General features: G+C 44.7%; 1 protein-coding gene across 3 annotated transcripts in view; it reads left to right on the top strand.

Annotated features, from left to right (window-relative positions):
- Window positions 1–25670, top strand: part of SH3KBP1 (SH3 domain containing kinase binding protein 1) — a 383994-nt gene that overhangs the window by 259119 nt on the left and 99205 nt on the right. For all 3 annotated transcript variants that reach the window (XM_055122571.1, XM_055122570.1, XM_055122569.1), the window contains one exon: window positions 8283–8358. In XM_055122571.1, the coding sequence (XP_054978546.1) occupies window positions 8283–8358 (76 nt within the window). The remainder of the gene's footprint in view (window positions 1–8282; window positions 8359–25670) is intronic.

The raw sequence follows: 25670 nt of genomic DNA, 5'->3' as shown, positions 1-25670 counted from the left end.
TGACTTCATCTCTCCTTATAGCTGCATAGTATTCCATTGTATAGCTGTACCAAAGTTTCTTTAACCAGTCATCTGTTCTAGGGCACTTGGGTTGCTTCCAGATTTTGGCTATTGTGAACAGTGCTGCAATGAACATATAGGTACAGATGTCATTTCTACTATGCTTTTTTGCACCCTCGGGATATATTCCCAGAAGTGGTATTGCGGGGTCATATGAAAGCTCAATTTCTAGTTTTTGAAGGACTGTCCATATTGTTTTCCAGAAAGGCTGGACCAGTCGGCATTCCCACCAACAGTGAAAGAGCATCCCTTTCCCCCATATCTATGCCAGCACTGGTTGCTGTGTTCTTTTGAATGTGTGCCCGTCTCTGTGGTGTGAAATGATATCTCATTGTTGTCTTGATTTGCATCTACCTGATGACTAGTGATGTGGAGCATTTTTTCATGTGCCTTTTGGCCAAAAAATGACAATATTTTTAAATACATGATGGAAACTTATAATGCATGGGCACAAAAAGCAACTTCTTGCTTTCAACGAAAACTTCTTCCACTTCAACGTTTTTCATAAATCCATCAGTCACAGGTGCTATGAAAAAATGAATATGTAGAGTTTATTGTGCATTTTAATAGTATGTTGTTGCTCCTTTTGAGTTCCAGTGTTAAATGGAAGCTGAAAGTTTGTGGACACGTTTCATATATCAAGACGTTTTTGTTTCTCCTCCCATCACTGTCCCATGTGCCTTGTATCTCTCAAAACTTGGCGTACAATAAGATTTGTGATGACCAAACTGAATGGTTGGGCACCTCTCAGCACACCCCTATCCCCTCTGGAGAACCCAGCAAGTTGCTGTTTTCAGCATTTCCAACAAGGCCCAGCAACCCCCACTGCCTTTTTGTCTGCTTTCCTGCGTCACATTGAACAGGCACTTAATAAATCTGTCCTGAACAGAAAAGGGAGGAGAGCCATCAGAGACTAGTGTAGCAAAAAGAATGCCTTCAAAGAGGCAGCCTTTATCTTATGTTTTACACGCTGTTTGAAAAGTTATCTCTCGTGTTTAACTTTGTGCAGGCCCTTGAGCAGTGTCTCTGATGACTTTCTTCTAGAACAGCCAGCAGAGACCCAGGTCTGCAGACAAGGGCTTTGCCAGCTGCCAGGATATACGGGCTGCTCTTCCCCCCCCACCCCCCGCCCCCAGCCCAGCCAAACCAGGGCTGTTTTTGTGATTCAAGAGTTATGAAATGTATTCTGTTCTTATTTGATTGAAAATTATTGTGAGGGGCCTCTCCAGCAGTGCTCAGGTACTTAAGGGCCACCCCTGGCAATACTTGGCCAATTGGATGGTTCAGTGACCTGGACCAGCAGTGTGGTGCTGCTCAGTCTGGTCATCCTGGGTGCCATGAGGACCACACTGGGTGACGTTTGAAAAGACATAGAGTGCCAGGGATAAAACTGAGGGGTGTGTGCATTGTAGCCCTGACTACTGAGCTAGCTTCCTCAGTGGTATTCTTGTGCAGGAAAGTTGCAGTGGTCTAACTTAAACTTTTTCTCCTTAGCATAATGCTGTAATTAGAACTTTTTTTCACTCAAAGGAGAGCTCATCTGAATTAGAATAAAGTCAGAGGAATGATTTTATTCTTGGCTTGAATAGAATCCTAGTCTCCTGCTCCCGCTGTCACAGAAAGAAACAGATACATTAGTTGTTAGGGGGCTGGATTCCACTGGACTTTAGTTCAGTGATTGGCTTTCTTCCAAGCATTAGTTTCTTCATTCTGAAACAGGGAAGGAAAATAATTACTTGCTCCACTCACTGCAATCACATGGGGCTTGTCTGTCCTCATGTTCTATTACCAGATCTTGTAGAGCCAGGAGTGTACTGGCTCTCACTGTACAGAAAAACCCTCCCCCAAACCAAAAACACTTGGGTACTTTGGCCAAGAGAACTAAAGGGAGAGGGATTTCTGATGTTAAATGCTCCAAAGAATGATTTTTTTTTAAAGTATTCATCCTTTGAAACTGGCTTCAAATGAAAGTAAGGCTATGGGAGGAAGAAAAGATTTGACACCAACTTGGTCATCATCAGGTCACAGTAGACTGAGCACACTAGGTCCTAGACCTTTCTGCTCTGTATCACTGTCCACATGTATGTCTGCTCATGGGCAGACCAGAGCAACATAGATATGGGGACCTAAGATGTTTTTAGAGTTAGGGGAAGCTGGGAGGCTGGTGGGAAAGCAGTCCATTTGCTGCCCTTCATCTGTTCTTGTAGTTACAGGAAGGCCAGTGCATACTCTTGAGTGGGAAAGATATGGGTGTTTTGGTACATATAGTGATGGGGGAACACTGTAGGCTGTTGGCAGAAGCACGACTTGCTAAATATCCTGTATATGTGAGATTCTTCCACACTACAGGATATTTGGTATATATAAATATAATATAATATAGATAATACCCACACGGCAGAGACTGGCAAGCTACCCATGGCATATTCAGTATGCCAAAAACAGTAACAAAAATGGGCCTCATTCCCCTGTTCAATGGCTTGAGGCTCTTCGTGTTCCTGGAGTGAGCAGATGCCACTGGGCTACACTAGCACATGACAGAGACGAATGGAGACATTACTGGCGCCTGCTCGAGCAAATCAGTGAGCAATGGAATGACAAGTGATACAAGTGATAGATAATATGTTACATTATCTATATTATATACATATATATTATCACTGTATCACTGTCATCCTGTTGTTCATCAATTTGCTCGAGCAAGAAGCATGGAGTTTTTGGGGTGACCTCTAATCACCTTTACAGGTGTTCCCAATCAGGCATACACACAAACACACACACATATAAATATTCCCCTCTATGGTTTGTTGCCTACTGTCTGAACCCATCAAATATGGCATGGTAATTATGGAAAATGAGTAGGGAGTGTCTTATGATATGTCCAGAAATATGTTCACTCATATGTGAGGCTCAGCCCGAGCGTGTGGAAAGTGGCCTGGAGCGTGGCAGTGGTTGGGCTGTGGAGGTTGGCTGCCGGGGCTGAGTCCCTTGGTGGCGAGGGCTCCCACCTGCCCCCTTCTAGGGTGCCCCAAATAAAAACAGCCTGGTGCGGAGTCCGGTGGCATGGTTATGGGGGCCTCATTTTATACTCCTTTCTGGGAGAAGCAGCCGTGAGTTCTGGATGGTGGCCAATGACTAGATTATCTGGTGCTGGCAGGAAGTGGCTTATAAGGGTGACCCTGGGTCACTGGAGACTAGGGGAAGCAGGCAGAGGATCTCTGCTTCCGGGTTCCATTAAGCCCAGAGTCTAGGTCTCAAAGTTCCGAGTTACCTGTGTTCCATGAAACTTCACTCATGCGTGAGGCTCGGCCCGAGCTTGTGGAAAGCTGCCTGGAGCATGGCAGCAGTTGTGGAGGTCAGCTGCGGGGGCTGGGTCCCTTGGGGCAGAAAGGGCTCTCACCCACCCCCCATGGGGCGCCCTGAGTGAAAACAGCCTGGCGCAGAGTCCAGTGGCATGGTTATGGGGGCCTCATTTTATGCTCCCTTCTGGGAGAAGCAGCCGTGTGAATATACATTATATATAAATACCAAGACTGGAGCGATAGCACAGTGGGTAGGGCGTTTGCCTTACACATGTCTGACCTGGGTTCGATTCCTCTGTCCCTCCCGGAGAGCCCGGCAAGCTACCGAGAGTATTTTGCCCGCACGGCAGAGCCTGGCAAGCTACCCGTGGCATATTTGATATGCCGAAAACATTAACAGCAAGTCTCACCATGGAGACATTACTGGTGCCCGCTCAAGCAAATCAGTGAACAACAGGATGACAGTGACAGTGACAGTGACCAGTAAGGGGAAAGATTATGAGGGAACAGTAGGGTGTGGATCTCCCTGACAGCACGGTGGTGGGGGAGGGGGTCGACCCTCATGGTCTTCCTAGTCTGAGCTCCAGAGGCTTGATATGGCTTTGCAAGTTTTGTCCAAAGCCACCATTCTGCAGCCAGCTGTCCATCCTTCCATTCTTTCAGTGCAGTGCCCTAAAAGAATGAAGGGCCTCGTGTTCATCTGCACCCCCCTCTTCCCCCTCAGTGACATTAACACATTGTCAACTCTGCTAAACTCTAGTTCCTTTCTGATCTGAAACTTCAGTAGCAATGACAAATTCTCATGCCAGTGACAACAGAAAAGGTAGAAAGCCTTGGGTGGAAGAGGATCAGACAAGACATGTTTTACAGTGTACCTAGGTGTGAGAACTGGCAGTTGAGTTGTTAATCCAAGAACTGGTATTTGATTCGTCCCAATGGAATTCCTCCTATATCTAGGTCAGTGGTTCTCAGACTTGAGCCTGCATAACAATGCCCTGGAGGGTGTGTTCAGAGAGGGCAGCACCTCCCCCAGTTTCTGATTGAGAAAGTCTGAGGCGGGGCCTGGGAATTTGCTTCACTGACACCTTCCCAGGTGCTGCTGGTGCTGCTGTGGGGGTTAGACTTCTAGTCTAGGTCTGGGTCCTGGAGATGAGAGAAAAAGCCAGGACAGTTCTCCATTCTTGAAGGACTATACTGAGAGGGCAGAACCCGCCTTACTCTAGCCAGTGTTTCCCCAGTGTGGGCAGTACTGCCCCGGAAAAGATGCTGGAAGAGTCCAGGGCAGATAGAAGACACCTTGGGTGCAATTGAGAGATGCTTTCTATGTGTCTGCTTACAGAAGGCAGACTGCCAGGGAGTTATTGGATGATTTCTTTTCTGAAAAGCGGGTGGTCAGTCAAGTTTGGGAACGTCTGCTCTGTACCTTCGGTCATGGCCCGTGAAGAAGAAAGGAGGAACTGAGGCCCAGCGCCCCTGGCCGATGAGAACAGTGTCAGCTTCTTCTTATCGCTGGAAGCCTCTCTGAAAGCAGGTGGCTTCCATATTTTCTGAAATAGGAAGAAAAAAGGACGGTGTGTCTTTCTGTACAGAAGTAAGTGGATTTAGCTAGTGGTCTTTTTGATGTCTTGGCTGGGATGGAGAGGTAGAGTATGACGTCAGAGAAAATGGGGAAATGAATGGCACTTCCTTTTGTTACCAAACTAATGGAAGTTGTAAGAATATTCTACAAATAAAGGGCTCTCTAAAGGAAGGCATCTAGCTGAAAATAGAAAACTGATGATTCTTTTTCTGTCTCTGTCTCTGTCTCTCTCAAGCAAGAACAGTCAGCACAGGCCGTAATGTTTACTATTTTATTTTCTTTTCTTTTCCTGACTTCCTCTCTGCTGTTGCAAATTCTATAGTATTATTTTTGTTTTCTTTCACTGAAATAGTGATGCTTTATTTCAGTCCCCCAAATGGGAAAAAACAGATTTCCAAGAATGCTGTTGGAAGTGTGACTAGGAATGTGGGTGACTCTGTAGAAGCTTCTGGCTTGATTATCAATTCTGAAATGTTTCACGTAACTCTAGAAACAGGTTTTCATCAAGTTTGACCTTATGGCCGAATAACAAGCTTTTCTTCTTCCTTGATGTTTCCTCGGAATCAGAAAATGTTATTAGTTTGAGTACTTAGCAGCATTTGAGGGGAGGCATAATATTTGGGGTTTAATTTTTCACCCACTATAGAAAGCCCTACGGCACTGAATAAAAATGTCACCGTGCGAGTTGTAAAGGCTTTCTGTCACAAATGTTTTTAAAAATTCATGAAGGGCTGAGGATTTGATTTATCATATCCTCTTTATGTGATTTATTCATATTTAATGTTACTTCCAACATCTGAAGCATGAAGAACTTTTTCGAATTAAAAACTGGGGTGAATCAGTTTTATTTGAGGAAACAGTCCACCATGGCAGTTTGTGAATGATGAGGTTCATTCCTCTGCAGATGTTCAAGGAAGTAGAGATGTTCCCCACTTCCATTGCCTGCAATTATTTTTTTTAATTTAAAAAATTTTATTGATTCACCGTGAGATAGTTACAAGCTTTCATGTTTGGGTTACAATCTCACAATGATCAAACACCCATCCCTCCACCAGTGCACATTCCCCACCACCAATATCCCAGTATACCCCCCCTTTCCCACCCTCCCCCTATCTCCATGGCAGATAATATTCCCCATACTCTCTCTACTTTTGGGCATTATGGTTTGCAGCACAGACACTGAGAGGTCATCATGTTTGGTCCGTTATCTACTTTCGGCACATATCTCCCATCCCGACCAATTCCTCCAGGCATCATTTTCTTAGTGGTCCCTTCTCTATTCCAGTTGCTTTCTCCCCACCCCTTCAGCCCCCGTTCATGAAGCAGGCTTCCAGCTATGGAGAAATCTTCCTGGCCCTTGTATCTACTGCCCTTGGGTGTTAGTCTCATGTTATGTTATTTTATACTCCACAAATGAGTACAGTCCTTCTATGTCTGTCCCTCCCTCTCTTTCTGACTCGTTTCACATAGCATGATACTTTCCATGTCTATCCGTTTATAAGCAAATTTGATGACTTCATCTCTCCTAACAGCTGCATAGTATTCCATTGTATGGCTGTACCAAAGTTTCTTTAACTAGTTATCTGTTCTCAGGCACTTGGGTTGCTTCCAGATTTTGGCTATTGTGAACAGTGCTGCAATGAACATATAGGTACAGATGTCATCTCTACTGTGCTTTTTTGCATCCTAAGGATATATTCCCAGAAGTGGTATTGCAAGGTCATATGGAAACTCAATTTCTAGTTTTTGAAGGACTGTCCATATTGTTTTCCAGAAAGGCTGGACCAGTCAGCATTCCCACCAACAGTGAAAGAGCGTCCCTTTTCTCCAATATCTATGCCAGCACTGGTTGTTTTGTTCTTTGAATGTGTGGAATTCTTACTGCTGGTGTCTTTTTTTGTTAGGGAGGAAGACTCACTTAGTTACTTGGTTTGACAGCAGTTTCTCTGCTGTCAGTAGATATTTTCTAGGGCTTTATCATGTGAAGGCAAAGGACAAGAATGGTGACACAGTTCATCTTTTAGAACCAAAGTTTGGTTTTGTTGCTGTGTCTATGTGTGTGTGTTGGGGGGGGCAGGAATCCCCCATTTTTAAATCTTTTTGAGCCATTGTATTTTCACACCATCTTTTTCTTTTATGTTTTTCACTTTTATTCTTCTTTCCTTTTTTGGGTTTTGAACCATACCTGGTAGTACTCAGGGGCTACGCCTGCCTGGCTCAGTACTTAGGGGTCACTCCTCAGGGTGCTTGGGGTACCTTGCTGTGCCAGGAATGGAATCCAGGCCTCCTGTATGCAAGTCATGTGCTCTGTTCCTTTGCACCATCTCTATAAACAGCTTTAATAAGAAACAATATCCAGTCTTTTCTTTAGATGGTTCATTAAAAATGGATGATAATAGAATTAGTTTTCAATGAAGGAAAGAAAATGAACTCAGGACAAACTCATAATGTGTGTGCATGTTTGTGTAGACTGGTGAATAGATGCCTGGCGTCTACAGCACAGCCCTGGCAAGTAAGCTAGGGGATAGAGCAACTGGCCCTATATCCCGCCCTTTGAACCAGCCCTAGAGGATATGGATATACTTGGAGGCTGTGAGGAAGGTTGAATTTCAGAAGGCTGGAAGGAAATGCAATAGGATACAATTGCCCTTGACAACCTGGCTTCTGCCTGTCCTTAATCTACCTGTTGTCCATTGTTCCTTCTGATTCTCCATCCCTTTATCCATCCCTCCCTTCAGTCTTTTTATTACTTCCTTCTTACTGCCATTCTACTCTGCAGATACTTTGTTTTTTTAACAGATTTTAAAAAAATTATTTTTTGCTTTTTTTGAGTCACACTTGGCAATGCACAGGGAATACTCCTGGCTCTGCACTCAGGAATTACTCCTGGAAGTGGTTGGGGGACCATATGGGATTCTGGGAATCGAACCCGGGTCGGCTGCATGCAAGGCAAATGCCCTACCTGCTGTGCTATCACTCCAGCCCCTGCAGATATTTTCGAGCCTCACCATGGGCTCACTGCTGTGTCTCCATAGATTTAGTTTCTTATCCTCAAATGAGGGGAAATTGAGCGATTTTCTCTGCTGAGGAAAAGCGTTTCAATGAGGGCATAAAGGAAGAACAAGAATAAAAGATCCTGAGTACTTCCAAGGAGAAAGACACTATTTTTCTGGTTTTCCCACTTGTTTGTCATTGAAGTTCAGACCTACTAGGAATGGCAGACAATCCACAATGACACAAAAACTTAAGTCTGGCTTGTGAGCATTTGGTCATTGTCATCTTGGTTTTATTCTTTTGCATATGTCTTGCTTGACAGTAAAATTCTCTTTTTACCCCCTCAGACTATTGGGAAGAAGTTACCTCCAACTACACCAACTCCAGACCCATCAAAACCAGAAATGGACAGCAGAACCAAAAGTGAGTTTCCTCATTTATTCATTTTACATTTGAAAATGGTTAAGGGTTTCCCCAGTAATTAAGATGCTTTCCAATCCCTCCCATGCTCTTACTAGCTCAAAAAAATTGGAAGGGGATGTACTTGATGAGGCCTTGCCAGAAGATGGGCATAAGTTGAATTCAGAACTCATGGAGTTTTCTTAATGGGACATGCTTTATTCCTGCATATGTAGCTCTCCCCTGTGCACAGCCCCAACTTGTACATATATACCCAGAGGACTTGGCAGAATTTATGTGACAGAAAGATTCTAAAGAATAGTGATTCACGCAGTTCAGTGGTTTGCTGGCCTTCCTGTTGGAGAGGCTGCATCTTTCAGCCTAACTTCTCAACCAACACTCCCAACCCTTGACTGCCCTTAACATCTTCACACCTTTCTGCTCAAAAGCGTCAGTTACAGACCTCTCTTTTGAGCCAGGAATGACCTCGCTGTCACTTTAATGAATTGATCAAGTAGTTAGCGTCTGCCAAGTAGTGCTTAGGAAAGATCCAGGGGCCCTTCCAGCGAGTCTTTGTTCTTGGGCAATTGGGCTAGAATTCTATGCGAAAGCCTGGGTGTGCAGTGCTGCCAGGGTCCCCATGGTGCCAGGGATTACTGGGCCATAACCACTGGTGCTTCTTCAGGGCCATAACCACTAATGCTCAGGGGACCATGCAGTGCTGGGGATTAAACTCGGGTTAGACACATGCAGTGCATGTTTCCAGAAGCATTGGATTCTGGAATAATCCCTGGCCCTTCTTCCTGACACTTTAATCCCTGGATTCTAGTCCATGGGTCTGTGTTGGCCCACTGTTCTCTTAATAGCCTTTAAATTTTTTGAGGACACTTGTCACCTCAAAATCTTCCCGGAGACTAGTATTCTCAATTCTAGAGTTGCCAAATAAAATCAAGGGCTTGTTTAAGTTTGAATTTCAGATAATCAGTGAGTAAGTGTGCCCCATGCCGTGTTTGTTGTGTATCTGAAAATCAAATTTTACTGGGCATCCTGTAATGTTTTAGTAAAAGCCAGCAACGCTCCAATTCTGTTACTTATTCCTCTAGCAACTGGGTCATTCTGAATGGGCTCCAACATGTCTTTTCCCAGAAAAAAAGTACTTTATTTTCTTCTGGGGAATTTCATTTTAGTTTGTTTTCAGCTTCAGATTTCATTATGAGGATAATGTGGACAGATGACTAATCTAACTGGGGAAGCCAAAGATTGAGAGAGGATACACATATATCATTATGACCAATAGAAGGATTAGCATAGATTCATTCCTTAATTGCAGAATGCTGTACCAGGAACTCCTTTTGCAGTGAAAAATAGATAGTTTTAACAGCAAATAAGGGTACTTTCTTAAATGTTACAAAATGAATATATGGAACTTGCCAAGCCCAATATGGTGATTTATGTAAATAAATTCATAGATGATATAGATCCAGATGCTTGAGTTCTGACTTAATGTTTATGGTTCAGATGAGATACCTGCCTCCCATCTGCTAATGGTACACTCTGACTTCAGAACATAGGCAGAAAGCCCCCAAGTCTCTCTAGTCCAAAGACCCCCAAATCTGAGTGTTCCAGAATCACCTAGAAAGCTTGCAAAACCATAGATTGCTGGGCCCCACCTCCAGAATTTCTGAGTCAGTGGATCTGGGGCAGGGCCTAGAAATTGTTTTTCTAACCAATTCCCTGTTGCTGGTCTTGGTCTGCAGCCTGCTCTTTGAGAACAACTGTTCTGAGTGTGTAAATGTTCCAAAGCAGGAGCTGGTTCTAAATTGATTCTTGCCCGCTGTGGGTTTTCATGCTGAACCCACCTTGGCTCCAAATTCTCCAAGATTCTTGAAGAGCCCTGAATGTTTTTGAAAAACTGGTGTGGGGGCTTTTCTAGCTGCTCTGAGGAGTCAGGGTCCTTGGGCTGACTTGGGTTCAGCACAGCTGCGTGAGCCTGACAGTACAGGGTTTGAGCCCAGAGGTGCCAGGGGCCACCAGGGCTATGCCCAGCAGTGCTGGAGACTCTCAGGTCCCTCGTGAATGCCAGGCACATTAGCCAGCCGTTTGAACTCTCTCCCTCACCCCTGTAAGTTATTTTTTAAGAATTGAAAGTTATGTGAAATTTTAAAAAGGACAACTACTGGATGTTCCCACTTATCTATGGTACATAGAATAATAACAAGATGAGGGACTGGGAGATATCAAAGGTGGGCAAGCCCGCGGCCTTAGATTACAGAAATGAAAATGCCAGGGAAGGAGAGAAATCAAAGGAAGAAACAAGCAGATATGGATAGGAGGTAACACAGGGGCATTTGGTCAGGGGCCTTGGACAAGTTGGTGGTACGGACGCAGGTGGCTGTATATCTCAAAACCACTAGAGGCAACACTGCCGTAAGTATGGGGCTCAAACTACAATGATTAAACCTGAAAACATGTCTGTTAAGGAAGTGGGTGGGAATGGGAGGGAACCTTGGGTCACTGGTAGAGGGATGCTGACACTGGTGGTGGGTTGGGAGTTAGAACATTGTTTTCCTAAAACTCTTATTAACAGCTCTGTAAATCATAGTGCCTAAATAAGTTTTTTGGTAAGAATTGAAAGTGAAACTATTTCTAAAAGCATCTCTCATTGCATAGTAGCATATCCTCCCTGTCTTCCATCCAACTGTGCTTTCTGTAGTGGGAGCAGTCAACAAGCTACTAAATTATGTGAAGGTCATGAGGAAAGTCCCTTGGAGGGCTGGAGCACAAGGGCACGGAAAAGGTGCATCAAACCTCACGGGTCATTGGAATGTGGTCCTAGGACAGACTGCCTTTGTGGCATATGACAACCAATAACCTCCACCTACCTGACGTGTGTTTGCAGAAATAATAATCTAAGAAGAGGAGAAATTTGTTTTTAATGGAAAAAACTTAACAGGAGTGAGATTGTTCAACTCTGTCCAGCATAAATAGGACCTTGACTGACTTGTGGGTTGCTTTGGGGTAGGCGGGGCAGGAGAGAACTGAGTGTGTCTTGTATGGGTGCAGGGCCCTGGTATGTGGTTCGTCATTCAGGGCTCAGGCCTCTGGACACAAGCACACCCTTGATGCCTTGTCTCCCTTTGTGTTTCATAGACCATTCCAGTTTGGGGATCTTGGGTGATCTTGAGTGGGTGGGGGTGGGGTGAGGACTTTGTTATGCTTTACAGCTGTGCTTGCCAACAAAAATAGTATGCAGGCCACGTATGTGATTTTATATTTTCAAGGAGATACAGGAAAACAAGAAAGAGGTGAACTTAAAATTCTTTTATTTAACTTAGGATAACTAAAATGGGCTGGAGCGATAGCACAGCGGTTGGGCTTTCGCCTTTCACACGGCCGACCTGTGTTCGATTCCTCTGCCCCTCTCAGAGAGCCCGGCAAGCTACCGAGAGTATGGAGCCTGCATGGCAGAGCCTGGAAAGCTACCCGTGCGTATTGGATATGCCAAAAACAGTAACAATAAGTCTCTCGATGAGAGACGTTACTGGTGCCCGCTCGAACAAATCGATGAGCAACGGGATGACAGTGTGACAGTGATAACTAAAATATTACCATTTCAGCATGTAACCCATATAATATTGATCTTTTTTCTCACGTGACGTTATCACAATCTGGCATGTATTTCCCATGTATGACATATCTTGATGTGGAGAAGTTATAAGTTAAGTGCATAGTGGCCACTTATGACCAGTGGCCACCAAATTGGATAGTGTCATTTCAAGATAGTTCTGAGATCTGAGATGGGCTTCCTGGGTTTGGAAATGAACTCTTCATAAGTCTTAGCTGTCTTTAGCATCTGGAAGTTCCCTGACTTTATCCCAAGTCCTGTACAGTCTCCAGTCTTCTTTTTTTTAATTTTTTCAACATACTTTCTATTTCTTTTTTTTTTTTTAGTGTATCCCTGTGAGGTACAGTTACAGGCTTACAAACTTGCTTGCGTATCAGTCATACAATGATTGAGTACCCATCCCTCCACCAGTGCTGATTTTCCACCACCAATGGTCCCAGCATCCCTCCCACCACCCCGACCCCATCCCCTCCACCCTGCCCCGCCTTGGAGCGGCCATCATCTTCAGTCTATAGTCTACTTTTGGCACTTATCTTTCAACCTGAATGGGTCCTCCCAACATCCTTTACTTGGTGTTCCCTTCTCTATCTGAGCTGCCTTTTCTTCCAGCATGTGAGGTCGGTTTCCAATCCATGGAGCAGACCTCCTGGTCCTTATCTCTACTACTCTTGGGTATTAGCCTCCAATTCTGTTACTTTATATTCCACAGATGAATGCAGTCTTTCAAGGCCTGTTCCTCTCTTTCTGACTAATTTCACTTAGCATGATACTTTCCATGTTGATCCACTTATATGCAGATTTCATGACTTCATCTTTTCTAACAGCTTCGTAGTATTCCATAGTGTAGATGTACCAGAGTTTCTTTAACCAGTCATCTGTTCTTGGGTACTTGGGTTTTTTTCCAGATTTTGGCTATTGTAAACAGTGCAGCAATGCACATACAAGTGCAGATGTCATTTCGACTACACATTTTTGCCTCTCTGGGATATATTCCCAGGAATGGTATTGCTGGGTCAAATGAAGCCCTGTACAGTCTTAAGGTATCTTTTAATCACATCCATCACCTGGCTCTCTAGAGGCATCACAGTGCAAGGATGTACTGTTTGTGGAGTGGTTTTGCAGAGAATGGGTGATGTATTTTGGTCAAAGGTCAGAAAGCTCAGATTCTAGCACCAGTTGTGTTCTTACTAGCTCTGAGACCTCAGGCAAAAATTGGTTTTGTCTAACCTTGTTCTTCATTGTCTTGAAGTTGGGGGGAGTATACTAGAAAGAATCCTGAGGTTCTCTCTGCATCTTCATCCTCTTCCATTTCCAAAGCTTCGTGATTCAGAGTGAAGGTTTCTGCAGTTAAGAAATTGAGGAGTCCAATGGAAGAGACAAAAGGAATAGATGAGCAATCCAGAGAGAAAGCGAGAATGTGGGCATAGGTTGCTATTAAGTGGCTATTGCTATTAGTAAGCTTGAGCCATGCTTACTGACAGACATTTTTCACAGATCCCAAACCAAGAGTTTCTGCAGAGTAATCTCATTATACTCTCTGGTTTTCACTGTAAAGCGTAAATTTGTTTTAAAAATCATTTTTATTTATTTTGGTTTGGGGGACACTCCCATTGGTGCTCAGGGTTTACTCCTAACTCTGCACTCAGGGATCACTCCTAGGGCTCAAGGGACCATATGGGGTGTTGGCTGCATGCCAGGAAAGTGCCCTACCTACTGAGTACTATCTCTCTGGCCTCCATAAAGAGAAAAGTCTGGGCTCCCATCATTTCTGGGATGCACATTAGTCCAAAGCTTCTTAAACGTTTCCACTCATGATCCCTTTTCCTCTGAGTTCAACTCAGCCCCAAATACAGTGATCCATAAAATGGGTATACAACTCAAACATTTATAGATAATAAGTCATAAAGAAATTTTTTTCAAAACAAAATGTTTAAGAGCTGCATAGTATAAGAAGCTATGCTCTAGTCCACTCTAAAGCCCTCTCCATTGGCTGCTTCTGGCTTCTTCTTGGGGAGTAAGGTGACAGAGGCTCCCGAGTGGTGCTCAGGAGAACCAGAGGTGCCTCCTGGGAATTGTTGACCGGCTAGGGTGGTGATTCATTTTGAGGGCCCAACGCTACAGTGCTACTGGCATCTCTGGATCTGGGGGCTACTGGGCCACCCCACTGGTGCTATGCCTGAAGCTTTGTCACTTAGGCCTCTTCTGGGGTTAGGTACCACACCGTGTGCAGGTGGAAAGCCACAGATTACTCACCACCCTGAGCAATGTCCTGATCTCGGGAGCCTCTCAGTCTCCTTCCTTCTGGTTGGAATACAAATCTAACCAAAATTGCCCAGCAGGACAAAGAAAATCTCCTTCTTGCACTCTGTCTCCTGAGAATGCTAATATGTAAGCCCATATTGGGAAGTCAGGAGGGCCGGGATGTGACTCAGTAGTCAAAAACTTACTTTGTATGTGCAAGGCCTGGGATTCGATCCCTGGCACCATACACACAAAAATCGTGAAGAGTTATAATGATTCAGAGAAGGTATGTGAGAGTGTTTTCTGAGTGAGAGTGAAACTCGGCTAGTCGGGATTTATTTGAACAGCTTACATCGTATTCTCCCCTCCAATAAAGATTTTATAATATTTAAATTCATCTGAAACTCATGCTGGGAGACAGATTGCTATAATGTTTTTAACAAGAGGAGAGCTGTCTAAATATTCATAAATGAAGTACCCTGAAGTTCCTCTGGCTCACCACATCTGCTGTTTCTCTCTTTCTCACTAAAACCGATACCCGTTCTTATCCTTGGTGGGATAGAAAAATAGCCCCCAACAAAAGGGCTAGTTAGCATCTTTCTGAGCAAATAGCTTCGTCTTAAGATTGGATAGTCTTGGAGAAACCAGTTGAGCAGGTGGGTTAGGCAAAGATAATCCTTGAGCGAATTTGTGCAAAGGCTTTCTGAAGAAGTGATGTCCGTGGGACTGAGGCTCATCTACACTGTGTTCAGGACACATGTGCCACTTCTCAAGTGATCGCTGACTTGCTTTCTTAGAGTTGTCCCCTGTGATGCACATGGTGACTGTTTGTCCCTCAAAGTGGGTCCGCATCTTCAACTCCATATTCTTACCAGAAAACCCAGAAAAGTACCTCATACTTAGTGGGCACATTACTAAGTGATGGTTAGAATGATCTGCACTAGACTAGGCACGGGAGTACTTTCTGAAAGCAATGTATGGGGCTGGAGTGATAATACAGTGGGGAGGGCACTTGCCTTGCATGTGATGAACCCAAGTTCAATCCACAGCATCCCATATGGTCCCCCGAGCCTGAAAGGAGGGATCCCTGAGCACAGAGCCAGGAGTAACCTCTGAGCACTGCTGGCTGTGATACAAAATATAAAACAAAATAAAAGCAGTGTATTCACCATGAATCCCCTTTCCGACATCACAGTCACCAGAAACAGAAGCACACTTTTGTTCCCAGAAGACTCAAGTTTATTTGGGGCTTCCAAGGGGATTTCAGTGGTTTCTAGTATTTCATTCAACCCTCTGCTCTTCCCCATCAGTCATGAGCACTGGGCCAATAAAGCTTATTTCATTTAAGGGGGAAGGCCAGGCAAGAGAACTGGGGGGATCCCCACTTCACATCAAAGGCTAAGGGGGAGTTAGAGATGGGGAAATGGGGTGGGATGGGTGAGGGGTGAGATTGAAATGAAGCTGGGTTCCTTTTTTCTTATTGAATCACCATGATATACAGTTACAAAGCTGTCCATCATAGAGCTTCAGTCATACAATGTTCCAACACCCATCCCTTCACCAGTGCACATTTCCTACCACCAATATCCCCGGTTTCCCTCCTCCTTCTACCCACCTCCTCCTCACCCCGCCTGCCCTCAATGACAGACACTTTTCTTCTCTCTCTCTCTCTATCTCTCTCTCTCTCTCATTTTCCTTTTAGGCACAGTGGTTACTGAAGGATGTCATGCACATTACTGCCCCTCTTTTCAGCCCTCAGTTTTTGTTCAGAGCGATCATTTCCAGTGATCATTGTCCTAGTGGCCCCTTCTCTGTCCTCACTATACTCCCCCTTGGTGGCATGTGAAGTTGGGATCTGATGGGCTCAAAGCAGAGTAGAACTCAGAGGCACCCCGGTTCTGTTTCTTTAGACCACCCCGCCCAGTGAAAGTAGTGCCGGAACCCCTTGAACAGGCTCTCTGCAGCTGTAGGCAGTCCATACCACACTCTGCATCCAAGTGACTCTCCCAAGTCTCTCCCCCAAGAGTGAGCCATTTTGTTCACACAAACACAGACCAAGCAGGCAGACTTTCCCAGAAGATGTGTGGTGGGGCATGTACTCTCTTGGAGTCAGGAAGCAGGAGGCACGCAAGCAGAGGCTGGTAAGTCCCCAGCAGCTGTGCAGAGGCCTAGGCGAGAAGTCTTCCCCGATCACCTTGCAGATGCGAGTGTCCCAATACTGACTTTCTTTGTCCCTGCCCAACTTTGCTTCCTATTTAAACAGGTGACGTGAAAAGGGAGGGCGTAGCTTCACTGTTGCATCTCGCTCTCGCTCGGGAGCTCTGATCCTGTCTTCATGTCCTCCCTTCCTCTCATCCTGAGGACTTCCTTTCCTCCCAAAGACCTTCTTTGCCGCCACAGTCTCTTATCTGAGCAGTACAAAGTGCTGTTCAGAGGAACTGAGATCTGGTCCATGCCAGAGAACAGAGAGTCTTTGCATTTCAGACTTTTATTTCTCTTTTAAAAGAAAAAAATGGTGGTGGTGCCCGGGATCAAACCCATATGTCAGGCATGCGCTTTACATATCCCTGTCACTGCTATTCCCCCCAGTTTTCCTTTATTTCCTTGGGGGCTCCAAAGCAGTGCTCAAAAAGTCATGGTAATTAGCTAACTTTGCTGGTGGTAATTAGCTAACTGGGCTCCAGTTCAATGCTTAGGTCCCGCAGAACTGGGGGCCACCAGGGCTACCCCAACAGTAGACATTCTCTTTATTTTTTTTTCTTTTTGGGTCACACCTGGTGATACACAGGTATCATGCACTCAGGAATCACTCCTGGCGGTGCTCGGGGGACCATATGGGATGCTGGGAATTGAGCCCGGGTAAGCCGCATGCAAGGCAAACACCCTACCCGCTGTGCTATGGCTCCAGACCCCTCTTTCTTCTATTTAAGAATCAAAGGTCTCATAGTTCATCACTGGAAATGATTTGAACTGTCTTGCTCCCAGCCGCAGCCTGGGTGAGAGGTGGCGGTTGTGAGTGGGGATCATGACCAGCTTCCACGTGATGAGAAGGGCTGGGCTGGAGCTGCTCCCTCCTGCCGTGTGCTCAGTGTAGGCTCCCGTCTGGCCGGCAGTGTGGAGCAGGGCTTCTTCCCCGCAGCACCATGACTCTGGCCCGGATCATTGTCTGGGGGCCTGACCTGTGCCCAGCAGCCTCCCTCCCCTCCGCCCACTTCATACCAACACCACTTGCTCTCCCTTGAGTCGGGAGAGCCACAGATGTCTTCAGGCAGTGCCAATGTCCCCTGGGGGGCAAACTCGCCCCAGTTCTGAGCCACTGGTGTGGGCTGAAACAAGCGCCCTGCTGCCTCCAACCCACTGCTTGTCCCCACTGCCAGGCGCACACTGCCTACTCGGTTAGTCTTTCAGAGTCAATGGAGAACCCGGTCTGCATGTCTCCCCACGCCAGGAGCTCCACGTCCCCAGAACCTAGCCAGGACGCCATATCCTGTCCATATCGGTCACAAGGCACACCCACTTCTGCACTGCCATCACGTTGTTCACCTCCCCCCTTCCCCAGGTCCAGGTCCCCAAAGTTGTTTTGATCCTTACTAGCATTGAATCTTCCCGATAGCTATGGCTGCACCGGTGGGTCTCACTACGTGGGCCCAGATCCACTTCCGCAGCCCACGGGAACTATTTGGAAACAACTGAGCGCCGGGCCCTACCTGCTTCCTATGGAACTGGAAGTCCCAGGGGTTCTATTTTTCTAAACCTGGTGCTGATACTCAAGTGTGACAGCCACTGAGGCAAATGGATGCTTCTGATGTTTCCTGTTGCTGTGAGTCACAGGTGGAGACCTGGTCCCACTGGAGAGCTAGTGATTGGGATCCCCGATGAAGGGCTCTGAGAACACGGCAGAGGAGCAGGTGACCCAGCTCCTTCTCACTTGGGCTGTGGTGGGAAACACTTTCCGCATCCCTTCTCTGGCCTGAGGCTCAGACCCCTGCACACTGCCCAGGATCGCGCTCCTCATCAAGAAGGGCCCCTGAGTCTCTCCTGGGGGAAATGATCTTCCGTTTGTGGAATGCTGATGCCAGAGTCAAATGCTTCAGTCTCTGCTGCTCCCCGTTTGCCTTATCAGGGCGCTTGCATGCATCCTTCTGCCCTCTCCTTGGTCATCAGCTCCTTGAAAACCAGACTACTCGCAGTCTCATCTCCTTTTCCCTCAGAGTAATAGAAGCCCACTCCCTTGTTGCAACACCAACATTCAAGAGGTCAGAAAAACCTAAAGGTTTTCTCACTCATCAACACTTAGACAAACATCACAAACCTGAACAAGCCTCACAAACATGGAGAGTCTGTGTATAGTATTGACGTCACATGGGTCTCCCTCCATTTGCTGCAAAATTTTAATGTGTGTGGTCACTGGGGACAGCTGCAGTCCAGCTGGGGGATGCCACATATAGTTATATGCACTACATTTAATGTATATACACGGCATTTACTTTCAAAATTTCTCTCCCCGAGGCTTCTGGGTAAGGGACTATGAACAGTCATTTCTCAGATAATATTTGTCTGTCACTGTCAGTGTCATCCCGTTGCTCATCGATTTGCTCAAGTGGGCACCAATAGCATCTCCATTGTGAGACTTGTTGTTACTGTTTTGGGCATATCAAATACGCCATGGGTAGCTTGCCAGGCTCTGCCATGTAGGCGAGATACTCTCGGTAGCCTGCCGGGCTCTCCAAGAGGGGCAGAGGAATCGAACCTGGGTCAGCTGCGTGCAAGGCGAATGCCCTACCCGCTGCGCTATCACTCCAGCCCAATATTTGTCTATTTAAGATATTCATATTTTAAGGGCCAGTGAAATGACTCAAAGGACTGGGATTCATGGTTCATATGCAGGAGCCCAGATTTGATCCCCAGCAATACCTGATCCCCCAGATGCCAGCAGGTGTACCTCCCCAAGAAGTTAAATTAGGAAAAGAACATCAGGTTTGGGGGTCAGAGAAATAGCTCAAGTGGCTGAGCTCATATCTAGGATGTGAGAATGCCTGAAACTAATTCCTAGTACCGAGCCCCATCACGTACCCCCTGTCAAAGCTTTGCTGAGAATGGTGCCTTTATTTTAAAAATTTTTACAGATTCTGATATTGGTGGAAGTAGTAGACATCACGGAATGTGAAACATTTTTTTCTTCCTGGAAAAAGAGTACTTGACATGACCTGGTAGTTTCTGCCTCTGCTCAAAATTCCGGAAAGCTTCCTAGCAGACTCTATGATACATGTTTTAAAATGGAACCCCAAGAATAAATTTAATGCAGTTTCCTTGATGCGTGTGTATGTTTCGCTTGCCAGTGCATTAATTTTTTTAGTTCTGCTTTCATTTCTTTAAACTAGAGGATATTTTTGTCTGTTTGTTTATATGAATAGATTATAAAACCAGCCTAAGAGACCCAAATGGGTTATAGGCATGTGAGTTCAGTTTCTTAACCAATCTGTTTTTAATAGCCTGCAGTTCTAGAAGCTTAAACATGAAAATAATGTTTTTCTGGAGAGGGGTGAGAAATCATAACTACACTTCTTGGTGGTTTTATTTTTTATTTATTTATTTTATTTGGTTTTGAGGCCACACTTGGCAGTGCTTAGGGTTTACTCCTGGCTGCACTCAGGGATCACTCCTGGTGGGCTTAGGGGACCATATGGGAAACCAAGGATCAAACTGGGGTGGGCCACATGGCAGGTAGTTGCCTTACCTGCCGTACTGTCGCTCTGACCCCCACTTCTCGGTCATTTTAATAGAGTAAGATTTTCCTGTTGCCTTTGTCTAAGCAATAAAATTGGAGAAAGCCAATTCTAAAGAAGTTCGGGGGCCCCTGACCTGAAATAGGGCACTGGCCTAGGTCCTGGAATCTCCTCGTACATTTACACTGCACCTGTCAGTGTATGTCAGTGGTGGTTCTCCCTTTTTTCTGGAAGAAAAGTTGTTGTTTTTTTCAAATCCTTAAGGGACTCTGACACAAAAATGCTAATAACTGACTTTGCACGTCAGTCTGATGCTAATTCAGTATTTGGGTTTTCTTTTAATCTTTCTAAAGGAAAAATAAAGAGAAATCACCTCAGTCACTTGATAAATTGCACCTTTGTTTCTTTCTCTGTGTGTATTTATTCCTATTTGATCGTGGGCTAATTAAATCCCTCTAATTGATAAATAGATGAAAACGTCTGCCTCCAAAAATTAATTTCATTCCCTCTGCTCCTTCTATGTCTGCAACTCATTTAAAAATTTTAATCTTCCCACATCCCAGAAGGCTTTGGAATTATAGCCTTCAAGACCTATCAGTTCCCCCTCTTTTGTGAGGACTCTGCCGAACTTGGTGCTGCCTTTCTCTGAAACACAGTACTCCATCATTGTGAGTTTATGCTGTTCATGTGTTAGTCTTTTCCTCCTATCATTTTTTCCTTCTGCTTTCTGTAGACATTAGCTTGTCAATTCAAGTGAGGATGGGAGGGTTAGTCCTTCTTAAACTGTTTTCCACCCTGGATCCCTTTTTGCCTGAGAAATGCAACGCTACCATAAACACCTCAGATCCATAATATGGTTGATTTCGAATTAAGATTTGGTCATTGCACATTCAGCAAGATTTTATTTTATTTTATTTTATTTTTAATTTTATTTATTTTTAATTAGAGAATCACCGTGAGGGTACAGTTACAGATTTATACACTTTTGTGCTTATACTTCCCTCATACAAAGTTCGGGAACCCATCCCTTCACCAGTGCCCATTCTCCACCACCCGTAAACCCAGCGTCCCTCCCACCCTCCCCAATCCCATCTCCCCCCCACCCCACCCTGCCACTGTGGCAAGGCATTCCCTTCTGTTCTCTCTCTCTAATTAGCTGTTGTGGTTGGCAATAAAGGTGTTCAGTGGCCGCTGTGCTCAGTCTCTAGCCCTCATTCAGCCCGCAACTCCCTTCCCCCACATGGCCTTCGACTACAATGTAGTTGGTGATCGCTTCTCTGAGTTGACCTTTCCCCGGAACGTGAGGCCAGCCTCGAAGCCATGGAGTCAACCTCCTGGTACTTATTTCTACAGTTCTTGGGTGATAGTCTCCCACTCTGTTATTCTATATACCATAGATGAGTGCAATCTTTCTATGTCTGTCTCTCTCTTTCTGACTCATTTCACTCAGCATGAAACTTTTCATGCCCATCCACTTAACTACAAAATTCTTGACCTCCTTTTTTCTAACAGCTGCATAGTATTCCATTGTATAGATGTTCCAAAGTTTCCTCAACCAGTCATCCGTTCTGGGGCATTCGGGTTTTTTTCCAGATTCTGGCTATTGTAAACAGTGCTGCGATGAACATACATGTGCAGATGTTGTTTCGATTGTACTTTTTTGCCTCTCTGGGATATATTCCCAGCAGTGGTATTGCTGGGTCAAATGGGAATTCAATATCTAATTTTTTGAGAATCGTCCAAATTGTTTTCCAGAAGGGCTGAACCAGTCGGCATTCCCACCAGCAGTGAAGAAGGGTCCCTTTCTCCCCACATCCTCTCCAACAGCGGTTGCTTTTGTTCTTTTGGATGTGTACTAGTCTCTGTGGTGTGAGGTGGTATCTCATGGTTGTTTTGATCTGCATCTCTCTGATGATTAGTGATGCAGAGCACTTTTTCATGTGCCTTTTGGCCATTCGTATTTCTTCCTTGGTAAAGTTTCTGTTCATTTCTTCGCCCCATTTTTTGATGGGGTTGGATGTTTTCTTCTTGTAGAGTTCAACCAGTGCTTTATATACCATTGATATCAACCCCTTATCTGATGGGTATTGTGTAAATATCCTTTCCCATTCTGTGGATAGTCTTTGGATTCTGGTCAATGTATTTCTTGCGGTGCAGAAGCTTTTTAGTTTAATGTAGTCCCATTTGTTGATCTCTGTTTTTACTAGATTGCTTAGTTCCGTGCCACCTTTGAAGATACCTTTATCTTCAATATCGTGGAGGGTTTCGCCGACATTGTCTTCAATGTACCTTATGGTTTGTGGTCTAATGTTGAGGTCTTTAATCCATTTTGATCTGACTTTCAGCAAGATTTTATTGATGTCACATTTCCCACAGTTCACACATTCAGTTACACAACCCCATGTGGAGCCACAACCCATAATTTAAAAAGCTAGGGTTAGGGGCCCTGAGAACAGGCCCTGGCCTGTACTCACTGGCCCTGAGTACCGTGGGTAGGATGCTTGCCTTGCATACCTCCGACCAGAGATCAATTCCTGGCACCACATATGGTCTCCCAAGCCCTTCCAGAAATGATCTCTGATCACAGAGCCAGGAGAAATCCCTGAGCACTGCCAGGTGTGTCCAAAGTTAATTAGTTAATTTAAAGCTAAGGTCAGACTAACTTGTGTATCACAGGCCCAAATATCGATAATATCTTTTTTTATAGTGATGGCTCAATAAAAATTGGAATTTAAGTAAAAGCCTATTCAAATGTTCTAGAGGAAGGAACAGAAATGTCCCTCTTCTTTTACCAAGTTTCTTCATTACATAGTGTCTCCTACTTTTGGGGATAAACACCGACCTGACCATTCATAGTGGTAAGCAGCAGAGTTTTATTAAGTTGGGTAACAAGCAATCCAGAGACAGGCCTCCTGGAATTGGTTAATTTCAGAAGTCTCCACACTGTCAGAGCTCAGGGTTACCCTCCTCTATAATTTTCTTGACTTTATATAATGGTGGCAATCCTTGTTCTTTTTACCAGCAAGGATAAAACCAGGCTGACTGTATAAGAGCAAGGAAACGCCCACCCTTATTTCTCTGCTTTAATCCAGGAATCCAGGAAACCAGTAAAACAGCCCCACCCGACTGCAGGTTTTCTCTCACATCTCATTAGCTAGAAAGTAGATCACATGCTCATTACTGAACCTATCACCCACACAGAGGAGTGGGACTAACATTCTTTGTCTGGATATACTTGATTCATCCCTAGACCTGATGGAGAGTGCTCTGTTCTTCAGTGTAATACCTGAGCACATTAGGATTCAGTGCACTGGGAAGTTAACCAGCACTTCAGTTAACCAGCACCCTCAGTTGATGAAAAGGAGCAAAAACATGGCTTGGTCCTTTGTTTTGTTCACCACGTGTGTCTTAAATGATTTATAAAGCATCTCTATGGTTTTGATGCAGTGAAGTCTCTCTTTTTATAGATGGGGGCTGGGATGCAGAGAAGGGCTTTTAAGTGGTGCTCAGGAGACCTGAGGTTCTCTTTCCTCAATTCTCGACTTGGTAGGCCTGTAGTTCAGTGCAAAGATGCAATAGTCTTCTGGCCCTATTGGTGTCGGGGATACCCCAGCCATCCTGACAGTACTTAGATGCCTGCATAACTATACTTGTGATGCTTGGGGGTCTCTAAGGCTGTGCCTACCTGTGTGTATGTAGAATATATGATTCTAGGGATTATAGCGGAGTCAGCTAGATGCAAGGCCACATACCATCAGCCCTGTACAATCTTTCTCTCCACTCACCCCACTCACCACCACCCCCCACCAAAGAATTATTCTTAACTCTGCATCTTTGCAGAACAATGTTTCAATGTTCTGTGCCTTGAGGTTGGGTGGTCATATTTAACTAGCACAGTCATAGGAAAATTATTAAGGAGCTGTCACTATCCAATTTAAAGATGTTTTATGTATTCTGAGTTTGGGAGGTTTACTATTGCCAATTAAAGAGAGATATAATATTGGTAGCTATGTGAACCTGAAAATAGCACTGTAGCGCTGTCATTCTGTTGTTCATCAATTTGCTCAAGCGGGCACCAGTAACGTCTCCATTGTGAATAATACTAGTAACAACTAGTTTTTGGCATATCTAATACGCCATGGGTAGCTTGCCAGGCTCTGCCATGTGGGTAGGATACTCTTGGTAGCTTGCCAGGCTCACCAAGAGGGATGGAGAAATCGAACCCGGGTCGGCTGCATGCAAGGCAAATGCCCTACCTGCTGTGCTATGGCTCCAGTTCAACCTGAAAATATTTAGGCAAAATGGTATTGATGGTATGTGGTACTAGTGCATGTTGTACCTCTCAGCAAAGGGAATAAAAGGCAAAAGCGGCAAATTGTACATAGGATGAAACGTTTCCAGCACTAGAGTATGACTAGACATTTGTGTCTCACTCTCTTTCATTCTCCTCATCTTCCTTTATCCCCTCTGTACACCCATATTATATCTAGACCAGCTTTAAGCTACAGGGTGTGTTTTATTGATTTTTAATTGTCTTTGGGCTGGAGCGATAGCACAGCGGGTAGGGTGTTTGCCTTGCACGCAGCCAACCCACATTTGATTCCTCAGTCCCTCTCGGGGAGCCTGGCAAGCTACTGTAGGCTAAAACAATAACAACAAGTCTCACAATGGAGATGTTACTGGTCCCCGTTCGAGCAAATTGATGAGCAATGAGTGGAATGACAGTGATACATTGAATTGTCTCTATCTTGTGTCATTGAGTGGTACCCACTTTTCAGAAGTATAAACTGTAGTCGGGACAAATAATTAGTACTTTTGTATATAGCTCTAAGTTATGATCTCTCATCAGGAAGTGGTCCAATCCTTGCAAAATATCTAAGGCCATTCAAAAGCATTAGGATCGTTGACTTTGATATAGAACAATAGGCGTCTATCCCAGTCCGTACTAAGTCTGTTGAATTTGTCTTTTCACCTCTATCCTGAGTTATCAAACTCTAGTTTTCCAAGTTTTAAACTCTAAAATGTCTTATAAAATTGTTCACTTGCCTTCTGCACTGCGTTTTTATGTAGAGATTCGACATCAGACAGGCCTTCAAAAACATATTATTTAAGGCATATTTAAACTTATTTTTTGGCACCTCAGTGTTCTTCCATCTTTGCTGAGGGCTGATGAATATTTGCTGGTAAATAGTCCCCTCTGTGAATAGGCAGATTCCCAAACAGAGGCCAAGGGACATACCAGTTCTGTTTAGCCTCTCATGTGTGTGTATGTGTGTGTGTGTAACATATTTGTATTTGTTGTATTTGTTGCCAGTATTTGTTGATTATTTGTTTGCATGTAAACACATCAACATCTGTCTCTTAAGATGGACCATTATGGAGTCTTTCTCTTTGATTTGAGCACCATGTTGGCTGTATAACATATTCAGATACATAGTTCTAGATTTAGTGTTGCATGGAAAGCAGTGCCAAAGGATAACATGTAAGCTTGTGGGGGTTATGTCAGGAAACAGGCTAAGATGAGCTACATCCAGTGATATTTGTCAGCTACTTCTGACTCAGGAGTAGACTCTGGGGGGAGCCGGGGGCCACACACAGTGCTGTATATCAAAGCAGGGTGACCCACATATAATACAAATGCCTTAACCCCAGTACTCTCTCTCCAACTCTGCTCTCTGTATATTATGTCTGCTTTCCAATGCACCAAAATCATATACAAAGTGGTATATAAAATAAAGGAAATT

Source organism: Sorex araneus, chromosome X (genome assembly GCF_027595985.1).
Source record: "Sorex araneus isolate mSorAra2 chromosome X, mSorAra2.pri, whole genome shotgun sequence".
Classification (NCBI taxonomy): Eukaryota; Metazoa; Chordata; class Mammalia; order Eulipotyphla; family Soricidae; genus Sorex; species Sorex araneus.
This window is presented reverse-complemented; position numbering and strand designations above follow the sequence as displayed.